Source organism: Battus philenor, unplaced genomic scaffold (assembly GCF_028537555.1).
Source record: "Battus philenor isolate CCGP_79_NKW_IND1 unplaced genomic scaffold, ilBatPhil1.0.hap1 SCAF_2, whole genome shotgun sequence".
Classification (NCBI taxonomy): Eukaryota; Metazoa; Arthropoda; class Insecta; order Lepidoptera; family Papilionidae; genus Battus; species Battus philenor.
Window position 1 is genome coordinate 11,214,664 of NW_027181682.1, and position 23,372 is coordinate 11,238,035.

A 23,372-nucleotide genomic window follows, 5' to 3' on the forward strand; every position below is an offset into this window, starting at 1 on the left:
TTAACTAAAAACAATACCGGAACCGGAAAATTGCGACAAATTTGAGAGTGTCAGTACCGCGTACTTAGCAAAGATTAACATCTGTATTTGTAAAAAAACGTGCTAATTCATTTTCTGCAGTTGCTAATTCTTACATACTTATTTCACAAATATAGACAATCACAAATTACTTTTTGGAATCCTATAAAGCAGCCATGCTTGTAATATTAAGATGGTATTTGGATGTTTACCTTCATAAAAGCTGTCCGGTGCATTTCAACAAGTTTTATTTTTCACTAAGATTGAAAAGAACTGATCATTCGACGATTCATCCAAATTGTCTGTTTTACGCCAATTAGTCAAACGCCGAAATAGTTTAGGAAATAAGACAAAAACTCCATCCTTGCATTTTTCTAGTTTAATAAATATTTTAACAAATATTTTTAATACTTGCCTAAATCAGTATTTCTCAATAACGGACATTTTAATTCGTTTTGTTTTACTTATATTTAGTTAATTAAAATTAAATTATTTACACTTGTCTACTTATACTGATTAACGTATACTACTTATACTGATAACCAAACATTTATAGGCTATTAATAATATTTACTGTTTCAGAAAAGGCGCGGCATATTCCAAGTTATGAATTACAGATAAAAAAATAAGGCTAAAAACTGTCGAGTATGAATCTAGATAAAAATAGACTAGGTTTCAAATACTGGATTTTTTTAATTTATCGTGTCTATTGCTTACTACGAAATAATTAGAATTTTTAGTTTGAGATTTGTAATTTATAATGATTTAATCTTATAATATTACTACAACATATTCTGCAATATTTGTTCGTTATTTCGCAGCATCTGTTGTTCACTTTTAAGAAAAAAGTTCGAGAAGTATTTGTCAAGACAGTCAACTTAATAACATAGAATTCGTCCCGAAATTTTTATCGTAACCAAAGCATACTTAATTAATATAATCGTAACAAAATTGAATGTAATTACACATTTTATGAAGTTTATCAATTCCACAACTTCGTCAAAGATATTTAACAAATTACTTAATATATTGACATGGAACATACGACAGTTACTAGTAAAAGTTTATTATGCACATATGAATTTTTAAAATGACTTTAGAAATATGTCTACAGGAATTATGAATATAAAAATTATTGGTTATTACCACTATCTTATATTTATTTTGACAATCCTAAAATTAGATAAATAACACGGAATATAGAGATATATTGGTAATTTTGTTAGAGCGATATTAATTATTTAATGGAATGTTTCATATGTATAATATAATAAAATCAAAATGTTTGTTTGTAGTTCAGATTGAAGCTATAAGTATTGTATTTTGTTTTATAATATCATCATTTAGTCGATAAAGATGAAAATTTTATAAAATATACCAAAGTATTAGGTAAAATATTGGGTACGTCTTTATGCTACCGCAATCTGTCTTGGTACATTTATCGACGCTTTGCGATAATACCAGAACTTATTTTACATTGTATTGACAACTTAACTACATTTGAACATGAATAAACAACCATGAGTAGGTACCTAAACAGAAATATCACAATGGGAAATGTACTTTACTTAAAATTTGTTCATTGTTCAGCGTTTCTGAATAAATACTGTATGGAGTCCTCATGTAAAGCTATCATAAGCATAATTACGCCACCAGTAAGTATGCCAAGCACCGCAAGTAACAAATTAATACTTTTCCCATGATTATTTTCATTAATTTCGGGAACTAGGTCGGCGAGAGCTATGTAGAAAAATGTTCCAGCAGTGGCGGCATATATCCATTGTGATGCTGATTCATGGTCCTCCGCGAGCCATATGCCTCCAGCCATACCCATAAAGCTTAACACGGAAGAGAGCAGATTATAATACAAGGCACGTTTGATGCTCATACCGGAACGAAGTAAAACAGCAAAATCACCAAGCTCATGGGGTAATTCATGACAAAACACAGCAAGAGCTGTGGCGAAACCAGTTACTGGGTCTCCGCTAAAAGCAGCACCTATAGCAAGGCCATCAGTTAAATTGTGTAAACCATCTCCAACAATAACCATAAGTGCAGTTGAGGTCATGGGCCGTTCTATTCGTGGAGGAGGTGATCCGGGCATCATTGCGCCAAGCTCGATTGGTTCTGTCTGTTTGGTTGGTTCAACTTTTACTTCTTCCACCTTTCCATGTGAGTGATCATGAGAATGCGAGTGTCCACCATTAATTGTCTGCATGACAGCTTCAACTGTATAAAATAGTAAGATTGTTAGGAAGGTTACGCTGCATTTGAGTACGACTTCTGTTTCTTCTTGAGGTTCAGAAGGGGATCCGTGAGATTTTAGGGCGTGTGGCAGTAAATGAAGCAATGCATCGCCACACAGCGTGCCCACTGCAACTGCTACGAGAAAGTGTAGTACATGACTGAATATTACCGATTTTAATAAAGGTACTATCGCAACTCCGAATAGTCCTGTTGCGCTAATTACCAGAATGCTTAAGCTCGCGTACAACCACGCTGGAACAAAAAAAACACTTTCATTAATATCAGAAAGAGGTATTAGTGTGATTATAGACACAAAAAGATGTTTGTGCACATGAAAAAATGATTAATTTAAAACTTGTTTTACGGATCAACATGAAAATTTAAATGTGCATGTATTTTACAGAAAACATTGTTTTCCTTATTGCTGTCACTTGTCGCTAGATGGCGCTATAACATATTATTAGTTTTACAATGTTCAACCGATTACCGCGAAAATTGGCGTGTAGTTGAAATATATGTATGCGTTATTATTTCAATAATTAGGTATGCGCACAATATAAACATGCAAAATTAAGACAAGTACAAAGCCTATAAACAGAGTTCGTTTAAAAACGTGGTGTACACAATTTTATACGAAAAATTATTGTTAGGACAACGTTCACCGTGTGTAACTGGTGATGTATAAAATAATAATAATTTAAATTATTAATATATCCATATTATCTCTTTTTTAACAGATCTCTCGACAATTTATTATACAAGCTTTATAGAAAAAATCCTGCCTTTGTCTCCATGACACGACACCACCTCATTGTCTCCGACAAGACGGTATATCTCATTAGACATGTATTTACACTAGATACGGTGCTCTTTAAAAGGAAATGCAGTAATGTTAGTGTCCCTCTGTTTAGTAAAGTAACTGGTACCGCTGTAAAAGAGAGCTGGCAACAGTAAGTAATTGAGCGTTAACAAATGATATAAAATGAATTAAATGTAGAAACTTAACGAACTTTTAACCTAAAATGAGGCTGTGTAAATATATAAACGTAATCCCCACATCAGTTAATAGGCGCGAAACTTGAGAGCGACTACCTATAGGTTATTTATATTTTATATTTATACCAAAGAGCTATTGTCCCGAGCTGTCAAAAGCTTGACGTGATACATAACCAAAACAGCATGTTAGGAGAAAAGGTAATGTAAAAATATATAAATGTAAAAATATTGTCAACCATAAAGTCATTAAGTGTACGAAATGGAAAACTTACTTTAAAATTATCTTAATAAGTAGTATTTTGAAGACAATAATCCAATAATATAATAGTATGAAATGTGTTTTCTTTATTTTTTTATTGAACTGCGACGTGTTTGAGAAGTCAGTTTGAAATATTGCATGAATTACATAAACAGGCAATAAAATTTCTAATTTTAATCAATGATTGGTCTGCATTTTTTTGGAGTTCATTTGTTACTAAATAATCGATGCGCATGGCTTTCCAATATTTTATGATTTAAATAACCATTATTTGTGATATTATTTACTTACTCAAATATCTTTCTTGTTTAGGTGGGGGAACTTCGGATTTGTAGCATGAGCGTTGGTCTAACTGGTACACTAAGGCGGGGCACATTTCTAAGAATGTCTTTGGTTTGATGGTGATAACTCCTGGCTCGTTCTCCATACCATAGACCTCGAGGATTTCCTTTGGCGATAGACATGATTTTTTTAAAATCGGGTCCGCTGGAAAAAAATAATTCGTGTTAAATATTTTGAACATCTTTCTCAACACATGGTGAATTTTAACCAGGTGTACGTTTACAATCGTGAGATAAAATAGATTTGACTACAGACACATTTTAGCTTAGGGTAAATTGTAAAGTTTATCATCAACATCTTCATTTCAGCTATAGGACGTACATTACGTGACGTTAGCTTCTTCCGCAGTTTTTAAATAGGACCGACAATTCTACAATCTTAATAATGCCAGTTCACCATGTCAGCCTCTAGAACGGCCTTCAGTTCTGCACGCTGTGACCTGCCCACTGTCACTTCATTATGCCATTGTGAACATTACTAAGTTAAATGCTAATACATAAGTGATTTCAATGAGACTATTACTATCGTGTAATATGTTGATTTTGTAGTTTAAATGGCATTGTCTTTTATTTGTTCACACTTCTACACAACAGTTTCTAAACTACAGTTTATCTATAGTAAAAATCAAATCATTAACTTTCTCCTAAAATACGTTTCAACAACGGGCACTTGATTTGTATGTACGAATAAAATTGTTCAGTTGATGCGCATATATTGGCGGCCACCAAGGGTCGACGTATGGGTAATGGAGCGACGGTCTCACCCACAAGATCGTAATAGGATAATGGGTTTAAAACGGCGTAAGCTCCGTCTGGGTTTTTGTTCATTGTATAACACTATCAATTGTTGATATTTATGTCAGTGTGACCGAGTTGTAAAACTACGTAATTGTTGAAAATTATTATAATAAAACAGACATTTTATAAACTCTCGACTGTTAAAAAATAAACAGTAGACAATTTTAAGTTGGTGTACACAATTAATCTCCGAAAGCACAAGAGAATTTCCTCGTCTCTGATGATGTTATTACGCTGTTAGTTAAAAATAAAAAGAAATAAAGGTTCGTTCCTATTTTTACTCCTAATATAATGAACGCGTGGACGAGAGGATTGAAGCACCTAAGGTAAAGCTAAAGGAATGTATATGATCGGCCCTAAGTGTAAAGCTGGCCTGAGTAGGTTGCCCTGAATTAGCTCAATAAGTCCACTACCGAGCCAAGCAGGTGGGTTGCCTACAAGAGGTACGGACTTCTATCTTTGCTACTGCAAAGAAGACAAAGTCGCAAGACGAGACGGTGTCGGTATTATGATGCCCCGCTCCCCTCCTCTCCACGACTCAGAGGGATCATATGCGGCGGCGATAGGGCTGTGGGTTTAATCTGAGAAGGACCTGTACTTTTGAGTACTCGCCCTCTTGGTTATCTTGACCTATGGGTTTGTCGGTTTTGACCACTTCGGAAGGGTCCGGTGCGTCTGTTAAGTTGTTAAAAACATTTCATCGTAGCTCGCCATATAAAGATGATGAAGGAACATCGTGAAAGTTCTAGTCGGTCCATGTTTGACGTAAGGCGTCGTTACTCCTGCAAGGGCGGGTACGCAAAAGTATTTCCCCCAAATAAAATAAAAAAAGGTTTGCTTGGTACGGTGATGTTTACGTGTCCGTTAGTATCATTTTTCACATATACTATTTATAAAAAGATAAAAGTAAAATTTTTTAAATTTTAATTTTACATCTTTGTCCACAATATAGAAGAGCGATAATTTGACAAAATATTTCTTGACAAAAACACTGCATTGAATTTTTGTTACGGCTTATGATAACAAAAAGTGTGTACGAAGGTAATTTGCGAAACATTTCGTCAGTAGGAGTTGTTAATGTTCATTGTAAATAGTAAGTATAACATGACACGTTTTTACTTGACGGGCAAACCAGCTGTCAAAATAATTACTCGAGTTTTGGTAATAAAATTGGTATTTCAATCGTCATTTTGTACTTCCATCTGTATACAATATTCTGAATAAGGAGCAGCAAATATAATTTTTAATACAATAAAGATGTTACATCTGTGTGTCAGTGAATGATTTTGTTTTATTAAGAGAGGCGTATACGATTTAAATAATTAAAACACGGAAATTCTTCTCCGATCGTTACTTCTGACCAATGACTAGCTCTTGTCTATGAGTAGCATAAAGGTACATATCTTGATCAAAAACAACTTGGTCTATTTACATATATCGCTAAGTTTATATCCTCGCAGTCTTTTTCTATCACTTTTTCTGTTTAGGATAACCTTTGCTATGTTATTGGGAGGTTTTCGCATTAAGTGTCCACAGGAATTCAAAATTATGCGAGTAACTACTTGAGCCAATACATGTTATTGTTACTTTTGGAGGAAGAGCCTTAAAAAGGATTCTTTAGTATTAAAGCTTTGTCTGTGGCTACACATCTTGAGTATTGCACCTTAGTACGTCTATCAGAGAGGCATAATTTTACCTGTACGCTATAATACCGTCACAAGAATCTATCACTATTTTTATTATTTTACTATATTTTTATTTTGGGTATTTCGTGGCTATTCAGCTAACAGCCAGAAGAGACTACAGCCTATCATCAAATGTGATTCCCCCAATTCGGTTTTAAATGTGATGAACGGTGTTGTCTATATGATTTTTCTCCAGTTATCGCAAACTTGATTACTGTCTAATTGGTAAACTGCGCAATTTTTTCCTTCTAACTTTCAGCTGATAGACGATCACTGCAAGGCATAAGTCTCCTCCAAAGGTCGCCTCGATGGCCGGTCTTGTGTTGCCCGCATGCAGAGAATTCCTGCGAACTTAACTATGTCGTCGGTCCATCTAATGAGGCGCCTACTCACGCTGCGTCTACCGGCTCATGGTCATAATCGAGAATCTTTCGGACCCAATGTGCCATTTTAGACGAGCAATTCTTCGAGCTACGTCGTTGACTTTGGTTCTTCTGCAGATCTCCTCATTTCTGATTCGATCTCGTAGCGAGCATACCTCTTTCCATTGCTCTTTGAGTGACCATGTGCTTTCTTATGAGGCCTTTCGCAAGCGACCACGTCTTGGATTTATATGTCATCAATAGTAACACACATTGGTTAAAGACCTTCGTCTCCAGACATTGCGGTATTTTGTATTAGGCGAGTAATCTGTTTCTCGAGGTTGGACTTACTAAGCTGGAACGTTTGTGCCAAGTATCTATAGTTGTCTTCAACTTTAAGTGTAGCACCTCTGACGACTACTGGAGTAGGTATGACATGGACATTACACATCAACTTCGTCTTGTATATATTTGTTTTGAGGCCTATTTGTCTGGAGGCTCTGCTGAGAGTATCAAGTATTGTACCCGATTCTTCCATGGTCAGGTAAGACTATATCATTGGTAAACCGAAGTACTCGCCGTTAATATTTATATCAGGCCAGTACATTGAAGACATCTTATGTCATTAATAAAAAATTAGGTTGTTCTAAACAGACATTTTTCGGGAAATATTTATTAAAAATACACAGAGTGCCTGTCTTTTCTAAAAAATGTTTTAGTGTAAACTTGCAATATACCCAACTTGTAATACACATATAAGTTTGAACTCTTCGACAGACTTGATACTGTTTTGACAATTTAATGCTCTATTACAGTCGAGTGACCAAAATAAATGTAAAGCGTCTAAGATTAATTACATTAAGTTTATGTTAATTTAGTGCAGCGGTGAACAACTTCTTTATTTCAAAATATTTAAAATTCTTTTTCATCCCATATAATTGCCTCAAGTTTTAACAATCTTCTCTTCTTTTAGTAATTATGGACAATAAGAAATGTATCTAATAGATTCAGGCGTTACCTTGCGGAAGTCCATCCTAAGTAAGAAAGCAGTAGTCGTGCAATGAAGTGCACCGCCCGCCAGCCCGCTGATAAATGCGCGTGCAGCAATCAATGCGAAACACAACTACCACCATTATTTCATTCAACACGTGTTTCACCCCTCCACGGGGCATCCTCAGGGACTCCTTTTTATCCCGCATTTATCAGCGGGCTGGCGGGCGGTGCACTTCGTTGCACGACTACTTCTGCATAGCGGAAGTAGCAATATGTTTAATAGGAAATTGTTTACACATTTTATTTTTCAAAATAGTACAGATGCTACAAAAAGTTTAGAAGCATTATGACTGCCTGGTATGCCTAAAATGTATAATCAGTGTGAATTTGATGTAAGCGTGTTTCTCTAAGCCATTATTTCCTATGTATTGTTCGTTTCAGCATAACTAAATACCATAGAGGTCAGTACATACTCAGTGTAAAGATCGTTAACAAGGACGACAATGACGTTTCAATTTTTGATGATACCCTGTTGAACAATGACTGGCTTTTGATTATCACACTTCACTGAACCATATATTGGTTCTCTTAAAAGCTACTTTTATATGGGGCCATGATCTCAAGTCTTTAATCGCTTATTATACGATTTATAGAAAGTTGCTTACATAGGTGCCAGAGCAGTTTTTTTGTTCTTAAGTATCACAGTGTAAGTATTTTTTTTCTTCAATGGATTCTTTTTTATATTCGCTTCATCACTATTTACTGTCATCATCTGACGTGGAACTAAATCGGATCCTTCAAAGTGCCGGCTTACGGATTAAGTAAGGAGCTTCCTAAATGCAAGTATTATGTCGGTAGGACATACCATCTGCTTTAATACGTATGATTTTCTTAGTTCAATCACACTAATATTATTAAATATAACAGGATTGTAAAATTAGCAGAAACAGTATAGAACTTTAATTATCTTAAATCAAATTCCCTTATTACGCACAAAAGAAGCTTATATTTTTGATATACGTAGTTAGACTCCATCTGACATTAATGACGTTTAATTTGCCTGATAATAACATAAACAGGATCCATCTCTACTGTGTACAATTCACAGATTATAGATCATACAGTATAGATTCTTAAGCAAGGCCACAGGTGCCCCACACGCACAATGAATAATATTGGGCTGTATATTTTAGTCCAATTTTTTATAGACTTCAAGAAAAATTGTAAATGCTGCTGCTTATATACCAATCTAGTTAAACAAAAAAAAACTTATTTTCTGGGAATTTATGCCGTTCACGATCCCCCGGTTTAAACACGGAAACAAATTAAACAATTTTTTAACTAGAGAAATTCGTTTTTCCCGGTGAGTGTGGCCTCTTAATTATTTGCGATATTTTCACGTATTATGCATTTTTCTCTCTATCTAGGTTGAAATGCTATCAGACTTTCTTTCGCTTCTTCTCTCTGCTTTAACTTCACGAATTGATTGTTATATCAAAACTTTCTAAAAGCAAAACAAAATAGCAACCAATCGATATAATGTTTGGCTTTCTTACGCACCCAACGCACTGAAACTGAATGCTAAACTGCAGTACATATTTGCTTTACAGTACAATATAGGACAGTACAGAGCTTTTGTCTGCAGCTTTTGTGCCCTGTTACTGAATGAAGCATTCGCCTTAGTGACATTTAAGTTTTCGCCACAGTGTAGAAATATAAAACCTTTATTTTTTATAAAATTTTTGAATGCTTTACAATTTACTAACAATAACAAGATTTGGTTCCCTAAATCTTCAGGATATAATATATTGAAATGACTACGAAATTACAATGATTCGTTTATTTTTTGTTTATCTTTGTTTTATCAAAACGAAATGCGATAAGAAGTGATCATGACGAGAGCATGCTGAAGGCGTGTACCTTTACTTTTTTTTCGAAAGGGTTTAGACGGTGTTTACAATGTAAAAGGTAATAAGTTTTAAGTTCATAAGTCAATTTAAATGGGTCTTACCAACTGTAGGTGATCTCTTGTGTCTGTGTTGGGTATCATGCAATTGTCGGAATGTTCCATTAACGCGGTGAATTGCCAGGTCGTGTGGAGACGTGAACACTCGCCCGCCCAGTCCGAGACTGTCCAGCAAGTGCTCAAAGCCCTGAAAGCAAAATAATGTATCAATAAATAGGGACAACACAAGCAAATATAGAATTGCAAAACATAAAGGACTTGAGAATTGAAAAAATGGATTGATCAAGAGTTAATACTTATTTTAACAAAATGCTATTGAAATGCCTTGATAGCTTAGTTGAAAGTATTGTAAATCAATTTCGAAACTTTATGCGGTGAAAAGAATATCTCCTAAATGTCTGGGTTAAAGCTTTGAAAGATTCCTAGAATTTTAGAAAGATCGATTCAAAGTTAAGGAAAAAATTGTATCTAAGCTAATAAGATTGAATTAAATAAATCTGAGGGTTAGATATAACTCAAATTTCATTGAAATAGAATTTACAGCGAAAATCAAATATCACTGTGTAATGAACTGCCCTCAATAACTGATTAATATAAATCTAAATAGGATATTAATCTGAATAGTTGGAAATGCGTAGGATTATGTATTTAAAAATTTTGAAAGTAAGATCACAAGTTGTATGTCCCTTTTGATTGATCTAAATTAATTATAACAGATTATACAAACATTAAATGTCATGGTCCTGTCTAAATTTTTAAATTTCATAATTTATTTAATAAAACATTAGACATGATGCTTGATCTCACTATAAGTCAAGTAGTATGTTAATATTTCTTCCACACGACAAGTATATTTTAAAACAATATCTTATCATTATAAATCTACTAACATGTTTAGCCATATTAAATGATAGAATCACGAGATTTACCTGTCACGCGACATTAGTACAGATTAAATATTCCATTTAAGAACATTTAATTTAGAAAAAATCTAATTTATATATTTCTAATATCTACTAATTTATATAATTTGGATATATTGATATTTGGAAAATTGCTTTGAGTGCAATTTATGCAGGTTCATTTAAGCCATAGGACGTCCGGTATTCGACATAAGCCTCCCCACTAAACTGGACTACTTTATAATACTTCTGGTGGGAAAAAGAATACACTTTGTTATAATAAATGCTGATAAAATTACGATTAATTAATAACTGTTTACTAATTCAAACGTTGCATAAAAATGTTACAACATTATTATCTTTGCTTAGGCTTCCTGAAGAGATAACATTTTGTAGAGCCGATAAATTCGAAATTCATATTGCAAAGATTATACCATCGATATGCATCCCAAATTACAAATGTTTTACATTTTAATCAGTCTTCGCTTCAAATTACAATTTAAAAGGTTTTCTTGAATATTTTCATGCGTTCTTTTTTAAGGGGACTACCTTCGCAAATGTCAAAGGCAAGGTTTTAGTTTTTACCATTGATAATTTGTTTTAGGGCCGAAAAATACAAAATTTGTAAAAAGTCACGCATTATATTCAATTTTAAGTAGGTAAATAATTTAAATACTGTAAAGACTTAACAAATCGTACGAGTACCATAAACCTTGTGACAAAATGAAAGGTTTACATATACGGTCGAGTGCACATTAAACCATTATTAAACCATGTGCACCTGTTGTTGTCAGTCTCGCTACATTTTCCATAGTATATACATAAAAATCAGCAATAGTAGTCCAGCAGTTGGTCGCAAGTCGCAGATTCGATTCCTGGGATACTATTTTTTTTAAATTCATATTTTGTGCATTAATTACATAGGATTGCCACCGCTCACAAACAAGTTTCCAGAGGTTGGGCAGCAGCATTCTCTGCCTACCACATTGCGATCGTCAATGCACCTGCCACCTGCGACTATGGGCTAAAACGACGATATATAAATAATTATTGATTGCGTAATTAAACTTTGAATATTAACATAACAAAGTGAACAAAAGAAACGTATGAAAAATGTACATCATACTAAACATTCTCAAGAAAAAGATTTTATATGTTTTGATCATTTTCGATCCAGTACGTAAAGAGTTCAGAAGCCAACGATGCATGATTTAATAACATTTTCCTCTGTAAAATGATACGTAGAGATACATTCAGTAGCATCAACTGATTACAAGTTGATACAAGATAGGCTGCCCAAAACTATGATTGGGATGTAACACGAAAAATTTAAGTCGAACACCATATCTTTATTTAATTTTATTAACTAATTTTGCTTATAGCATTTATGTGCTGATATTTGTACCGATATATTAATTAATATATGAGAAGCCCTATAGATCTCAAACTTAAATGAAAACTTAGTAATATTAATAATTAATTATTTCTGTTGCTGTACGCTCGTAAAAAAGAGTTTTGGGAAAATCTTACAATTCATAGTATACATAATTGAATAAAATTTTATGCTTACGTGTAAAAGTATAGTAATAAATAAATACAACCAAAATCGCAATTTACATAAAGTTAATACTGTATATAAAGGCATGCTTTTCATACTTATTTTTTACAATAAACTCCGTGTTTTACTTATGAGTTATCGTGTAAAAAATTAAAACGAAATTTGTCGAAGTGATATGGAAAAAAAACTGACCGATCAGACGATTTTTTTAACAAACTCTTATCATGTGCTTTTCTCAGATTAGAGGAGTATTTGATACACTCATAGCCACGTATTTTACGTAGAAGTAAGCCATAATGGAAGTGCGCAGTTTGATTTTATTTTCTATCATAGGGTTTTCTGAGGTATTCTTCGCAGGTATTGATCACTATGAACGATCCAAAGATCATATTGATATGAATAAATGCATTCGTTTTATGTATAACTTTTTTTCTGTTTTTACGTCGTAAATTATGAGATGAGATAAAAAGTTTATCTGATGGCAAATAACAAGCACTGCCCATTACAATGCAATGACATTTATGTATTTTTTTTTTAAATTTACGTCCATGGGAGCTCCTGCGCAGCAACAATTGTGATTTAACATTGATAGTCTCTTTAGTTAAGTATCTATTCAGATTTTAAAATTAGAACACTGATTACTATTTGCACAGAGGTGGTTCTCAAATCTAGAAAAATATATTAATGATACATTAATATATTACATTACATATAGCATATTATGGCAAAATATTTTTTGCAAACTCAATTAATTATACATTAATTATGAGTTACATTTAGTTATCTTTATAATATCTTTATTTACGAGTCAATTTGACGACGAAAGATAATTATTTAGAGAGAGAAATTTAAAATCGGTTAAACGGTTCAACCATCTTTGTGCCGTAATCCCTAAGGTAGAGCTATATCTTTGTTCTTTTTGTGTTTTTTTTTTGGCATATTAAGGTAATGACGACAAAATACCGTTGTTAATACATTTGAAAAAAGTTCGGATATATATTTATATTGGAATTATATTTCTTTTGCAAAATTTATATATATATACATATATATACATATATATATACATATACATATATTTATATATATTCTTTGACATTCACTTTCATATACGTTTCATAAATATATTATTGTACGCACCATTGTTGCTTATCTTTTAATGTATTTAAATATAAAATTTAATAACAACTTTTGCTGATAAATTGGATAACAATTTTACTTAATCGCCTTTCATCATAATGCGCCCTTCAAAAAATATTATTCTTAATTATGGAAAGTGAATTCAAAAAGTTGAGTTTTCTTTTTATATATGATGCAAACAACAATAAACAATTTTTTTTACTGTTACAAAAAAAAATACTTTGATAAATTACTAAAATTGTAATTGATTGAATTTACTCCATGATCAACTTGTTTAAATGAAAGGTTTTCGTGCATTAACCTTGTGCACGCACAACAATGAATCACCTTGAAATGAATAGACTTGTGATCACTGAAATAAACCAAAATTTCGGGTATTTTAGACTATATCCAATCGGATAGTAACTAAACACCCATGTTCTTTTAAACAGCCGGCTACTATTACTTTACTGGCATTTATAGACAGAAAGCATATATTGCACTTAGGCTAAAAAACCTCGGCACAGCCCGCTCAAAATTATTTTCGATTCCAGATTGGGCGGCTGCCGATTTCTTATGTCGCTTGGGCCATGCCCACGAGAGGGGAGTTGGGCTGTCAGTATAAGTATAGTATTCCGACTCAAGAGCGCCCGAAAAAACGTAATATATTACCTATCTAACGTTATAACTACTGCAGAAAGCGTTTGCAATAGGAGAAGAAGTGAGAGAGAGTCTGGCATACGGAACTTGTATATTAGTCCGCTGCGCCTTTGTTAATACTCAAGAGTAACCAAAACCTAACATAAACCAATTGTTCTATTAATCAACCGTGACAAGTACTTGTTAGGTAAATTCAAACATTCTTAGATAAGTTATATAAAGCTTAAAAATTTTGAATTTCTTGTACAATTAGTTAAATGACAATTATTATGACTTGTAAAGATAAAAAAACAAATAATAAATTTATAATATCATGTCGTATTTGATTTATTCGTTTCTCAAAAATTTGTAAACATGTGGGAATTATCTCTTCTGCTTGTTCAAACTTCGCTATTAACATATTGGTCTATTTCTTAATTTCGTAATTATGTTGTCGCTGTAAAAGTATTTATTAAAATTCTGTTGAATTATTTATATTTTCTATGTTAACATCATCAATGACAACATTTCTTGATAAGTCATTCACGCCCCATCACATATTTCTCTTTTGTCAACAATCGCCATTTAATTGAGAGACGTAATCGTGACAATGTTTACTAAACAGAATCATTACTTTGTTGTATTGTTGTTTTTTGTTTACATAGAAGAAACTGCCCTGCATTAGTTTGATGTAAGCTCTAATAGTTTTCTTTTAAGGAAATTGATCCGTGATGACGACGATCGGTGATCGTATTTTCGATATATATTTTCTTAAAGCTGAAGGGTAAGTTCATTATGGAAATCACTTTTGTATCAAAGGGTACCTATTTGTGTGAACACAAACTACACCTTTGTGTACACAGGAAGACACTCTTGTTCATTAACTAATCGTATTAATAACTAATTAAATCTTCAATGTATTATTAAAATTTTCCTGTAAATACTGGTTTTGATGGATATATTTCTGAGTTATATAATTAAAAGCTGTCGCATTCTCGTTTTGCGAATTTATTGAACGCTCGCTCAACCTTTCTGGCATTGGAATTAGGTAAAATTTGATCTTCGCCAATCTGTACTTGAAAAGATTAAAAAAAAGAGAGATAACCTCTACTTGGAGACAAAAATATTTCCATGAAATATTAAATCTCTAAGGCACACATATATTGTAATGAATCAGTATATAGGTGTAAATCACTTATATATAGATGTATGGCAATAAATTTAAGCAAATATATTAGAGGAAATAATTACATATAATGATATATATTAACGCTATCAAATTTCTAGACACTTAATACCAATATATTTTCAGTCTCACCACTAATTTAATGAAAACAGAGCTTTTTCTTTTTATTGCTATTTGCGTCTGGCAACGCAGCTACTAAAATATGTCAGATGTGTATTTTTAAGAACATTTAGTCGTGTGGGTGGTGCAAATTTGCTAGAGTACGACGTTTTTTACAACATTTAACGATACATAGGCAGATTTAATTATCCATCCTTGTATAATTTTAACTGTGGTTTCAACTTTCTACACGTCAAAATCATGAAAACGGTATTATCTTTTGAAAGTTAACATATAACTATATATGTTTTTAAAGGTCTTGGTTGTAAAGAGAGACAAGAATATTTATTTTTTTAAATGTTAGCCTTTTATGGGTATAGTTTAATAAAATCCATTCTTGGTAATTTCGAACATGCCAGAAAAACTTGGTTCGGCTTTTCGCTTTAATAATATTCATTTTAATAGTTGTTAATGAAAATGGTTTATTTTTACTCGGTACTCCTTAATATTTTTCCAAATTTTTCTCTACAGTCCTCTATCCATTAATCTATGGAGAAGGCCAGCTGTGGACATCCTACAGCTGAATTAATGATGGTGATGAGAGCAGCTAAGTGCTCTGTTGACTTTGACTTGTTTTGATATATTTAACGTTCTTTATGCTTGTGGCTTTAATGCCTTTAATATCTGAACAAAATAAAATTTCTTCATGTCCAACTATGATCCAAATGCTCTCGAATATTCTAAGGCGATAAATATTTATTATCGCAGATTAATATGTCATAATACTTGAGTTTACATTGTTTTGTGAAATTTATCTGCATCATAAAATTATATTTTGACATTTTACAAGAATAGCATTTCAAATCTAAATACAGACACATATGTATATACACCGCGACTGTTATGGTACATGGGTTTGCCTCGTTAAATAAGATTTTTTTAATTGCTTGTTTGTTCACACGGCCGGACTTTATATTGAATGTCTTTTCTAATGCCTCGCCGAACTAGTGTACGCCTTATAGTGACTTCACTGTAGCCACAGCCTTCTCACCCATGGTAAAGCTGGTGAAGGTTGTCCGAGGCGGCGGATAACTTCAGAGGCGAGTAGGTGGGTTATCATCCGCCACGGCGAAGTAATCATTGGTGGAAGAGCCCAAGAACAGATCAAATTTGTAAATACTTGCTCTCTTAAACCCCGTAAAGGACCCGTTGCCTGTGATGGAATGGGAAGCAGAGGTATAAGGCGCGCTTTGTTTCGGAGCGCTTTTACTCGAGACGAGGGAATCTTTTCTCCCCTGAGACGGTGGGCCTGCGGATGTTTGAAAACAGTTCCGGGGCCCTGCCATATAGCAATGATGAAATAACAGAGTTTTCGGTGGAATTTTAGTAGGTGCAAGTAATACATAGCAGGTCTTTGTCACCGCAAGAGCAGGCATACGTAAGCATTGCCTCCGAGTAAAATAAAAAAGGTCAGGTTCGTTTTTACTACAATAATGACCTCTCATTTAGTTAATATTGATAATCATAATTTGTAATAATGTTAGGAAAAATGTATCCCAATTTCAAAAATATCTCAATGTCATCAAAATCTTAAATCTATCAGCCAAAGGCCCGTCAGTATATTGCAGCGTATCGTTTGTTTTATATACATAATAGCAACTGATACATTGTCCATTAAAATATTATATAGCGAAATTTTTACTATAAGGATTGAGAACATTCAGCTTATAATGTCATTTCAAATATTCAATGCGTTTAAACAATTACCAACATCATCTTAATCGACGATACAAGATATTTGGAATAGTAATACCTCGCTACAAATCGCAGAGAACAATGCCCATTATCTAGGTGCTATTTTAGCGATTTTCAGGCCGAACGTTTTAAAAAAAGACATCGCTAGCTCACACCTGTAACTTGTACAAACACTATGTGGTTCTTGCCTAAAATATATTTTTTTGAATTGAAACCCAACATAAATGGTTATAATTGAAATATCTTATAAACAAGAAGATGCACTCTGCCAATATTTGTCTAAATGTCAAAATTTGTTAATTTTTGTATCCTTAGCTTAACTTTTATCTTACCTCAACAAAGTAGTAATCGAATTCTATTATTTTTATTTGAATAAAAGAAAATTCTAGAAAGTGGATCTATTGAAGAATAATATTTATGATTTCTTTTAATTTATTTGCACTTTATATGGCTAAATTCTCACTAACGTACAGTCGGAATTAAAAGGAATATTTGTTTTCTAAGAGAGAAATATATTTATTACCTGGGAAAGGTCCATCAAAAAATAGTCATATCTGAAAAACATATTTTAGTAACAAATAACATGTGATAAACGATGAACAGAATTCCATTTTAAGAGCCATTATCGCCTATTTCTAATAATAAAATTAATAAAGCAGGTTATTACTTTCTCCAGAACCGCTGTTTTGATTGAACTGAAATGGCATCACTAAATAAATATACAAAGAGGTTTTTTAAAAGTAAATGCTTTTTTAATTGTTTCAAAACTGTGTGAGAAGAATAAATTTTTCAAATATGACAATGCTGATTATATCATTAAAATAAACAAAGGTTATCATCAATTGTTTCGAATTGATTGAAAACTGCGTCACTTTGCCTTACTATGGACAAAGTTAATAGACTTCCTCACTCGAATAAAAGATTATTACATAATACTCTCTATTTTTATATTCAGCTATCTCATTCCAATAGAAATGTTTAATTATTCTATTTTAGAGCGATTACTTGATTTATTGAATAAACGTGAAATTTATCAGTTAATTTGGTGATCGGTAATTACTGACTGATGTAGCCGTTTAACGACTATATTAATTTGCAGCGTGAGAACTGTCAAACGCGCGAAGTTCAAAGCGAAATGTCAATCGCGAGAAGTTATGTGCGAACTGTCAAATGCGCAGTTTCAACAATCAGTATATTTTTAGTTAATTTTTGCCCAATAATCTCATTTTTAACATCATGATTGATGCCACAAACACTCAACGACTGCTCTTGTGATTTATTTGCCTGATTTGCAAATGCAAGCGCAAGAAATTGTAATTGGTTTCCATAAAAACTATAAAATATTAGGAAACTTATAAAGAAAACATGAATGAAACGTTATATATATAATAGGCAAGACCAAATGAAAAGGGGATTAATATTTATTTTTTATATATGTATATAACACTGTAATGTTATATTTTGCTTGCATAATTTTTAGCTCCGACAGTAAGGGCTAATTAATACATATGTGTAAACTTTAAAAATGTTTATCATCAAATCTAGTACGCTTTGTTAGCGTGAGGGTTCTTACAAATATGCAGTGTCCGCTATTAGGATTCAAATTTGCGACTTCCTTTTCCGCAATCTACACGCAGACGGCATCATCCATCTGCACTAATGCTAAAAAACGAAGTTATGAATTCACATCGACGTCACTGATTTTATATCTAATATCTGATATGTAATTAACTTATAGCGTTACAGTAATGCAAAATGTACATAGTTTTATAAGGGCATTGTTTAAGTTAAAAAATTAATAACATAGTGAACTCGACAGGACGCTACGAGTACGATCTAATTAGTAAATATATCCGGAGGTTGTCGAATTGTTTTGTATTGTTTAAATATTTGGCCCGCCTACCATAATGCAGCTTTCTATACGGTGTCCTAGCGCGTTGTCATGAATGCATTTTTAAAAACAAATCGGAGATTGAATGAAACGGACAATAGCACACGCTCAATGTTTTGAAATGTAATCAAATTAACATTCCGTTTTATTAGTTTTACAAGTTAGCCCCAAATACTATATCGGTAGCTTTAACTAAATAAAGATAAGAATGTATTTTTCGATTCCGATAAGTGATCGATTAAAATATACTTCGTGAAGAGACGGTTAGGTTCGATGAACTTCCGTTCACAAAACAGGGAAAGGTATTATAGAAAATGGTTTTAGAAATTTTCCGCTAAGCATGAACAGAGTTGCGTCTGGCAAAGCGCAAAATACAAATGTGAAAGCTGAAGTTACTTAACGAATCTTTGAATCAATAACACTTCAAATATTTTGTCATGATTTTATAAATAAAAGTATTTTTTTTTAGTTTGGATTATATTATTTTGCATAGTAAACTGACGAAATAAATTTAATATGTAATTTTAATAAATAGAAGTGCGAACTTACTTCAAATGTGATGACACCTTTGTATCCATATTTGTCGAAAATTTTTTCAATGAAATATTGTTCAGCGGGCAATGTGTTGTTCACGTAGGGGATCGGCACGACGGCTTGCGAGTCCGGAGCGGCAAGGGTCGCGGCCGACAGCACCACGAGGGCACCCAACGTTAACATAGTTGCGACTGATCGCAGTCGGCGCAGGCGACGGTCTCGCGCCGCGCTCCACACTATCGGCCGAGTCTCGCCTGCTGAGATATGACGCTACGTTGTTTACGCGTACCGTGTTTGTTTATTTTCTTCTTCGCTCACACTAATATCACAATTAAATCGCTAATTATCAACGCCCGCATCAACGTCTTCACTAATCGAAGTGTGGTGTTCGTCTGAGACTTTCACCCGTCACCGACTAATGTATTCGAGGCCGGTTTGAACACCGTTATTGATAAAAAGGTGTTTTAATGTGGTGTCTGGCGACTGGAAAATTAAATCTATTATGCGAAAGTATCCACTTTATTTCAAGGACAAATCGGAAGGCGTAACGTTCTTTTAAAGGTTTCCTTGTTAAAAAATATACTTATTTTTATTGACACGGCCTTTATGATTACTTTATTTTAAACTAATGACCTTTGAGATATTTTCTATTTCACGATCATTATAAGATAATGAGATAATTTTATAATTACGTTATTGATTCGAGATAATTACCATACAATAATGAAGACGATGAGTCAACGGTACAGATGTCGCCGTCACTTCTTGTTCATTATTCTTTTGTAAGATAAAAGGAATTTCCTCCAATTAATTTATGTTATGACAAAGTAAAAGGTCATTGTCATGTATTTAAATTATGAAAATAGTATCACAAATATTTAAGATTAATATATATATAATAATATATATAAATGAAGCCGTATAAACGCAAAGCACAACATATAATGCTTCGTGCTATTATAAAATATATTTTTCGTTTGAGCTTCATCAGAAGCTACTTGTTAGTCTCTACACGTATGTGATGCATTTATAATTCTCACAGGCATTACCCGAGACCACTTTGTGACGTTATTGTATAGGCAAATTAGTACAGAAGGTTTATCTGCCAATCATTTGCTACTAAATAATAATTAAATATCCATAGTTGATAGTGATCTTTTTACAAAGTGTATCAATAGCAAAATTTAACTTACAAATTGCAGAATTAGTACCTAACAATAATAACATAAATAACACATTACAATAGACAGTCCGCCTGCCAGGTGTGGCGATCATGCTATATTTATTCCCCATAAATCTTTGAGGAAATCCTGTGCCTAGCTGTGGACTTCCATGGACTGAAACGACAATGTGAGCAGAAATTACTGACCCCCGATTTACAATAAATTACTACCTAAACAGTCTTTTTTATTTTGCTAAAAAATAAAGTATTACAGTAAAAGGATTTTCAATTGGGTCCACTAGAAAGTCGCATGGGCAACGCAAGACATCAAAATGATATTTAGGTGCAGCCTATATCTTGCAGTGGGTGTCAGATGACGTGAGTATAACAATGATTAAAGTATTTATGTATTCTTACTAAAAAAATGAAGATAAACCATTTAAAGAAAATAACTATATAATTGTCATCTTATTTAAAAAAAATCTAAATAGTCTCGTCAGTTACGGTTAAAATACCTAGAAGTAATACGTATTCATTTAAAAATAAAAAGTACTTCCGTATTAACACTCAATTCAACACGAATACATTATTTACATTAGCAGTTCATGCGAAGTTAAACAATATATATTTGAATTCCTTCACAATTTATTACATTGATATTTTTATTATAATACTGTCTTTAACTAATTGGATACGTTACAACTCTAGCAACACTTGTTTAAATTATTCTTTGCATCTTTACGAAAATATTTTCACACAATAATATCTTTTTTATGTTCTTTTTAAATGAATCAAAAGTGTGCTGGTCGATTGATGCTTAATATTATGATTGATATTATAAAAAAAAATTGTTAAATTTCATTTAAAAGAGCAATTGTTAACTTTGTCTCAGGCTCTTTCATCAGGTCTGCGTTCCAAGCCGATGATAGGTTACTTCCTATAATGTTATAGTAATCGACGATCCAAAAGCACTCGTAAATGCCTACTTGAATTAAGACATTTTGAATTTGAGTTTGATAGTATAATAAAATAACATCGGTATGTATTCATAACGTTATGTTAAGTCTTAGAAAAAAGTGCGAATTAATTGAAAACATTACAAATATTTTAAATGAATAAAATTTTAAGCCAGACTTAAAAGGAAAATTTAAGAAAAAACTAGTAAAGCAAGAGCGATAAGATTAGAGGTATTGCGTTTGAATCAGTGGATACGTCCTTAAATAAAGGGTTATAGCAAATATTTAATAAATGAATGTAAACACTTTACGGGGACTTCACACGAGTAATTTTTATTAAATGGTGAAGGTTTCAACGGTCAACTATATTATAAACCACAACTTGCAGAATTCTATAATATTATACTAATATATATTTGTTAAGCTAATAAATCTAAAAAATGTATCCTCTTATGTTATAATGGTGAATAACTTTATCAATAATCATTTTATAAGCATTATAGATGCTAAAACGTTGTGGTTAAATTGGTTTGGGCTATTTCGTAATACAAAATCCTGCACGACAGCGCGCTTGCGTTCTTGTCATATCAAAACCATGTCAGGACTCATCGTGATTTTTAATTACTTCATATTAAGGAATGGCAACCATAGGATTTCCTGTATTGAATATGGACCTCTCCTATAGATTTGAAATAGGACCGGTTAAAAGCGGTCTAGATCTAGTTATACTAACAATCGTCAATTTAATAACATATGGAGCCCATTAGTTTTTTTTTTTAATAAAAGGTGACGAGATTTGTACACGGACATAAAGCACATATAATGGGTCATTCGTTCTGTTATATTCCATATTTTCAATCCATAATTAACGTTCTTGAGAAATTTGAGGTATTTTAAAAAAAAAACTTATGCTTGCTTATGTTTAAGCACTATTATGGCGGGAAACAGCCGCTGCTACAGTATGGCAGCTTTCTAGACGGCGTCTCGCAAAGGAAGTTTTCCACTGAGAATATGTTATATTGATATTATCTAATGTATCTTAGCGGCTTTGTGATATTTATTAATAAATTTTTGACATTCTTTATTCATGCTGTTCTTACCAAACAGGCGAATCGAAGCAAAAATGTGAAGTAAATAAAACGTTGTACATTATTACAAACATAATAAAAGTTATTTTAATTCAAGGATATTCCTTTTATTTAATAATTAATGTTTTTTAATTCAAACAATACGAAATTTTATTGAGTTTCTGTTGTTACGTCGTTGTAGTATCAGCCCATAGAAGCTCACAAGGAATAGGTCTGGCAGGCGGTTTGGCGATCGCAGTGTGGTAAGCAGAGGATGCTGCTGCCCATCGTCTGAAAACTTGTTTGTGAGCAGTAGCAATCCTAAATATTTAATGCACAAAGTGTGAATTATATAAGAATGTATACCGGGAATCCAACCAACGACCTATGATTGGGAGTCTCAGTCCTCTACCGCTGGACTACCACAGCTCGTTACGTAAATTAACAATAATTTGATTTATTTAAACGTTAATTAACCAATCAGATAAATATAAACGTGAAGCATTTTCATTGAAAGTAGATGTAAAAACTTCGAACAATAATTTTTATTCGTTTTACAGCTTTATCTCTAGCAAATACTTTCGAATGAAACATTGCCAGCGAAATGGCTTTGCTTTTTTACCACGTAATAAAAAGTTGCATAACAGCTTAGATTGTAGAACTAGCTGATAAGTTCGACGATCTCTATATTATTATGTAAAATTTTGAAAAGCAAAGCAAGCCCGCTCTTGATCATCTTGATCATTTCAGTCAAACAGGATGATTGGTTCAGTTAATAAGGGCAAAGGCTTTTCAAAGGAGAAGTTTAAATTATTTGCTGTTAAATAATGTATCCAGAA

General features: G+C 32.7%; 1 protein-coding gene across 1 annotated transcript; it reads right to left on the minus strand.

Moving 5' to 3' along the window:
- Positions 1–409: 409 nt before the first annotated feature.
- On the minus strand, positions 410–19,726 carry Zip71B (Zinc/iron regulated transporter-related protein 71B). Its single transcript, XM_068765154.1, has 4 exons — positions 19,364–19,726; positions 9,711–9,852; positions 3,812–4,006; positions 410–2,517 (listed from the first exon to the last, which is right to left on the minus strand). The coding sequence occupies exons 1-4, from the start codon at positions 19,529–19,531 to the stop codon at positions 1,598–1,600; spliced, it is 1,425 nt and encodes a 474-aa protein (XP_068621255.1). The 5' UTR covers positions 19,532–19,726; the 3' UTR covers positions 410–1,597.
- Between the last annotated feature and the right edge of the window lie 3,646 nt (positions 19,727–23,372).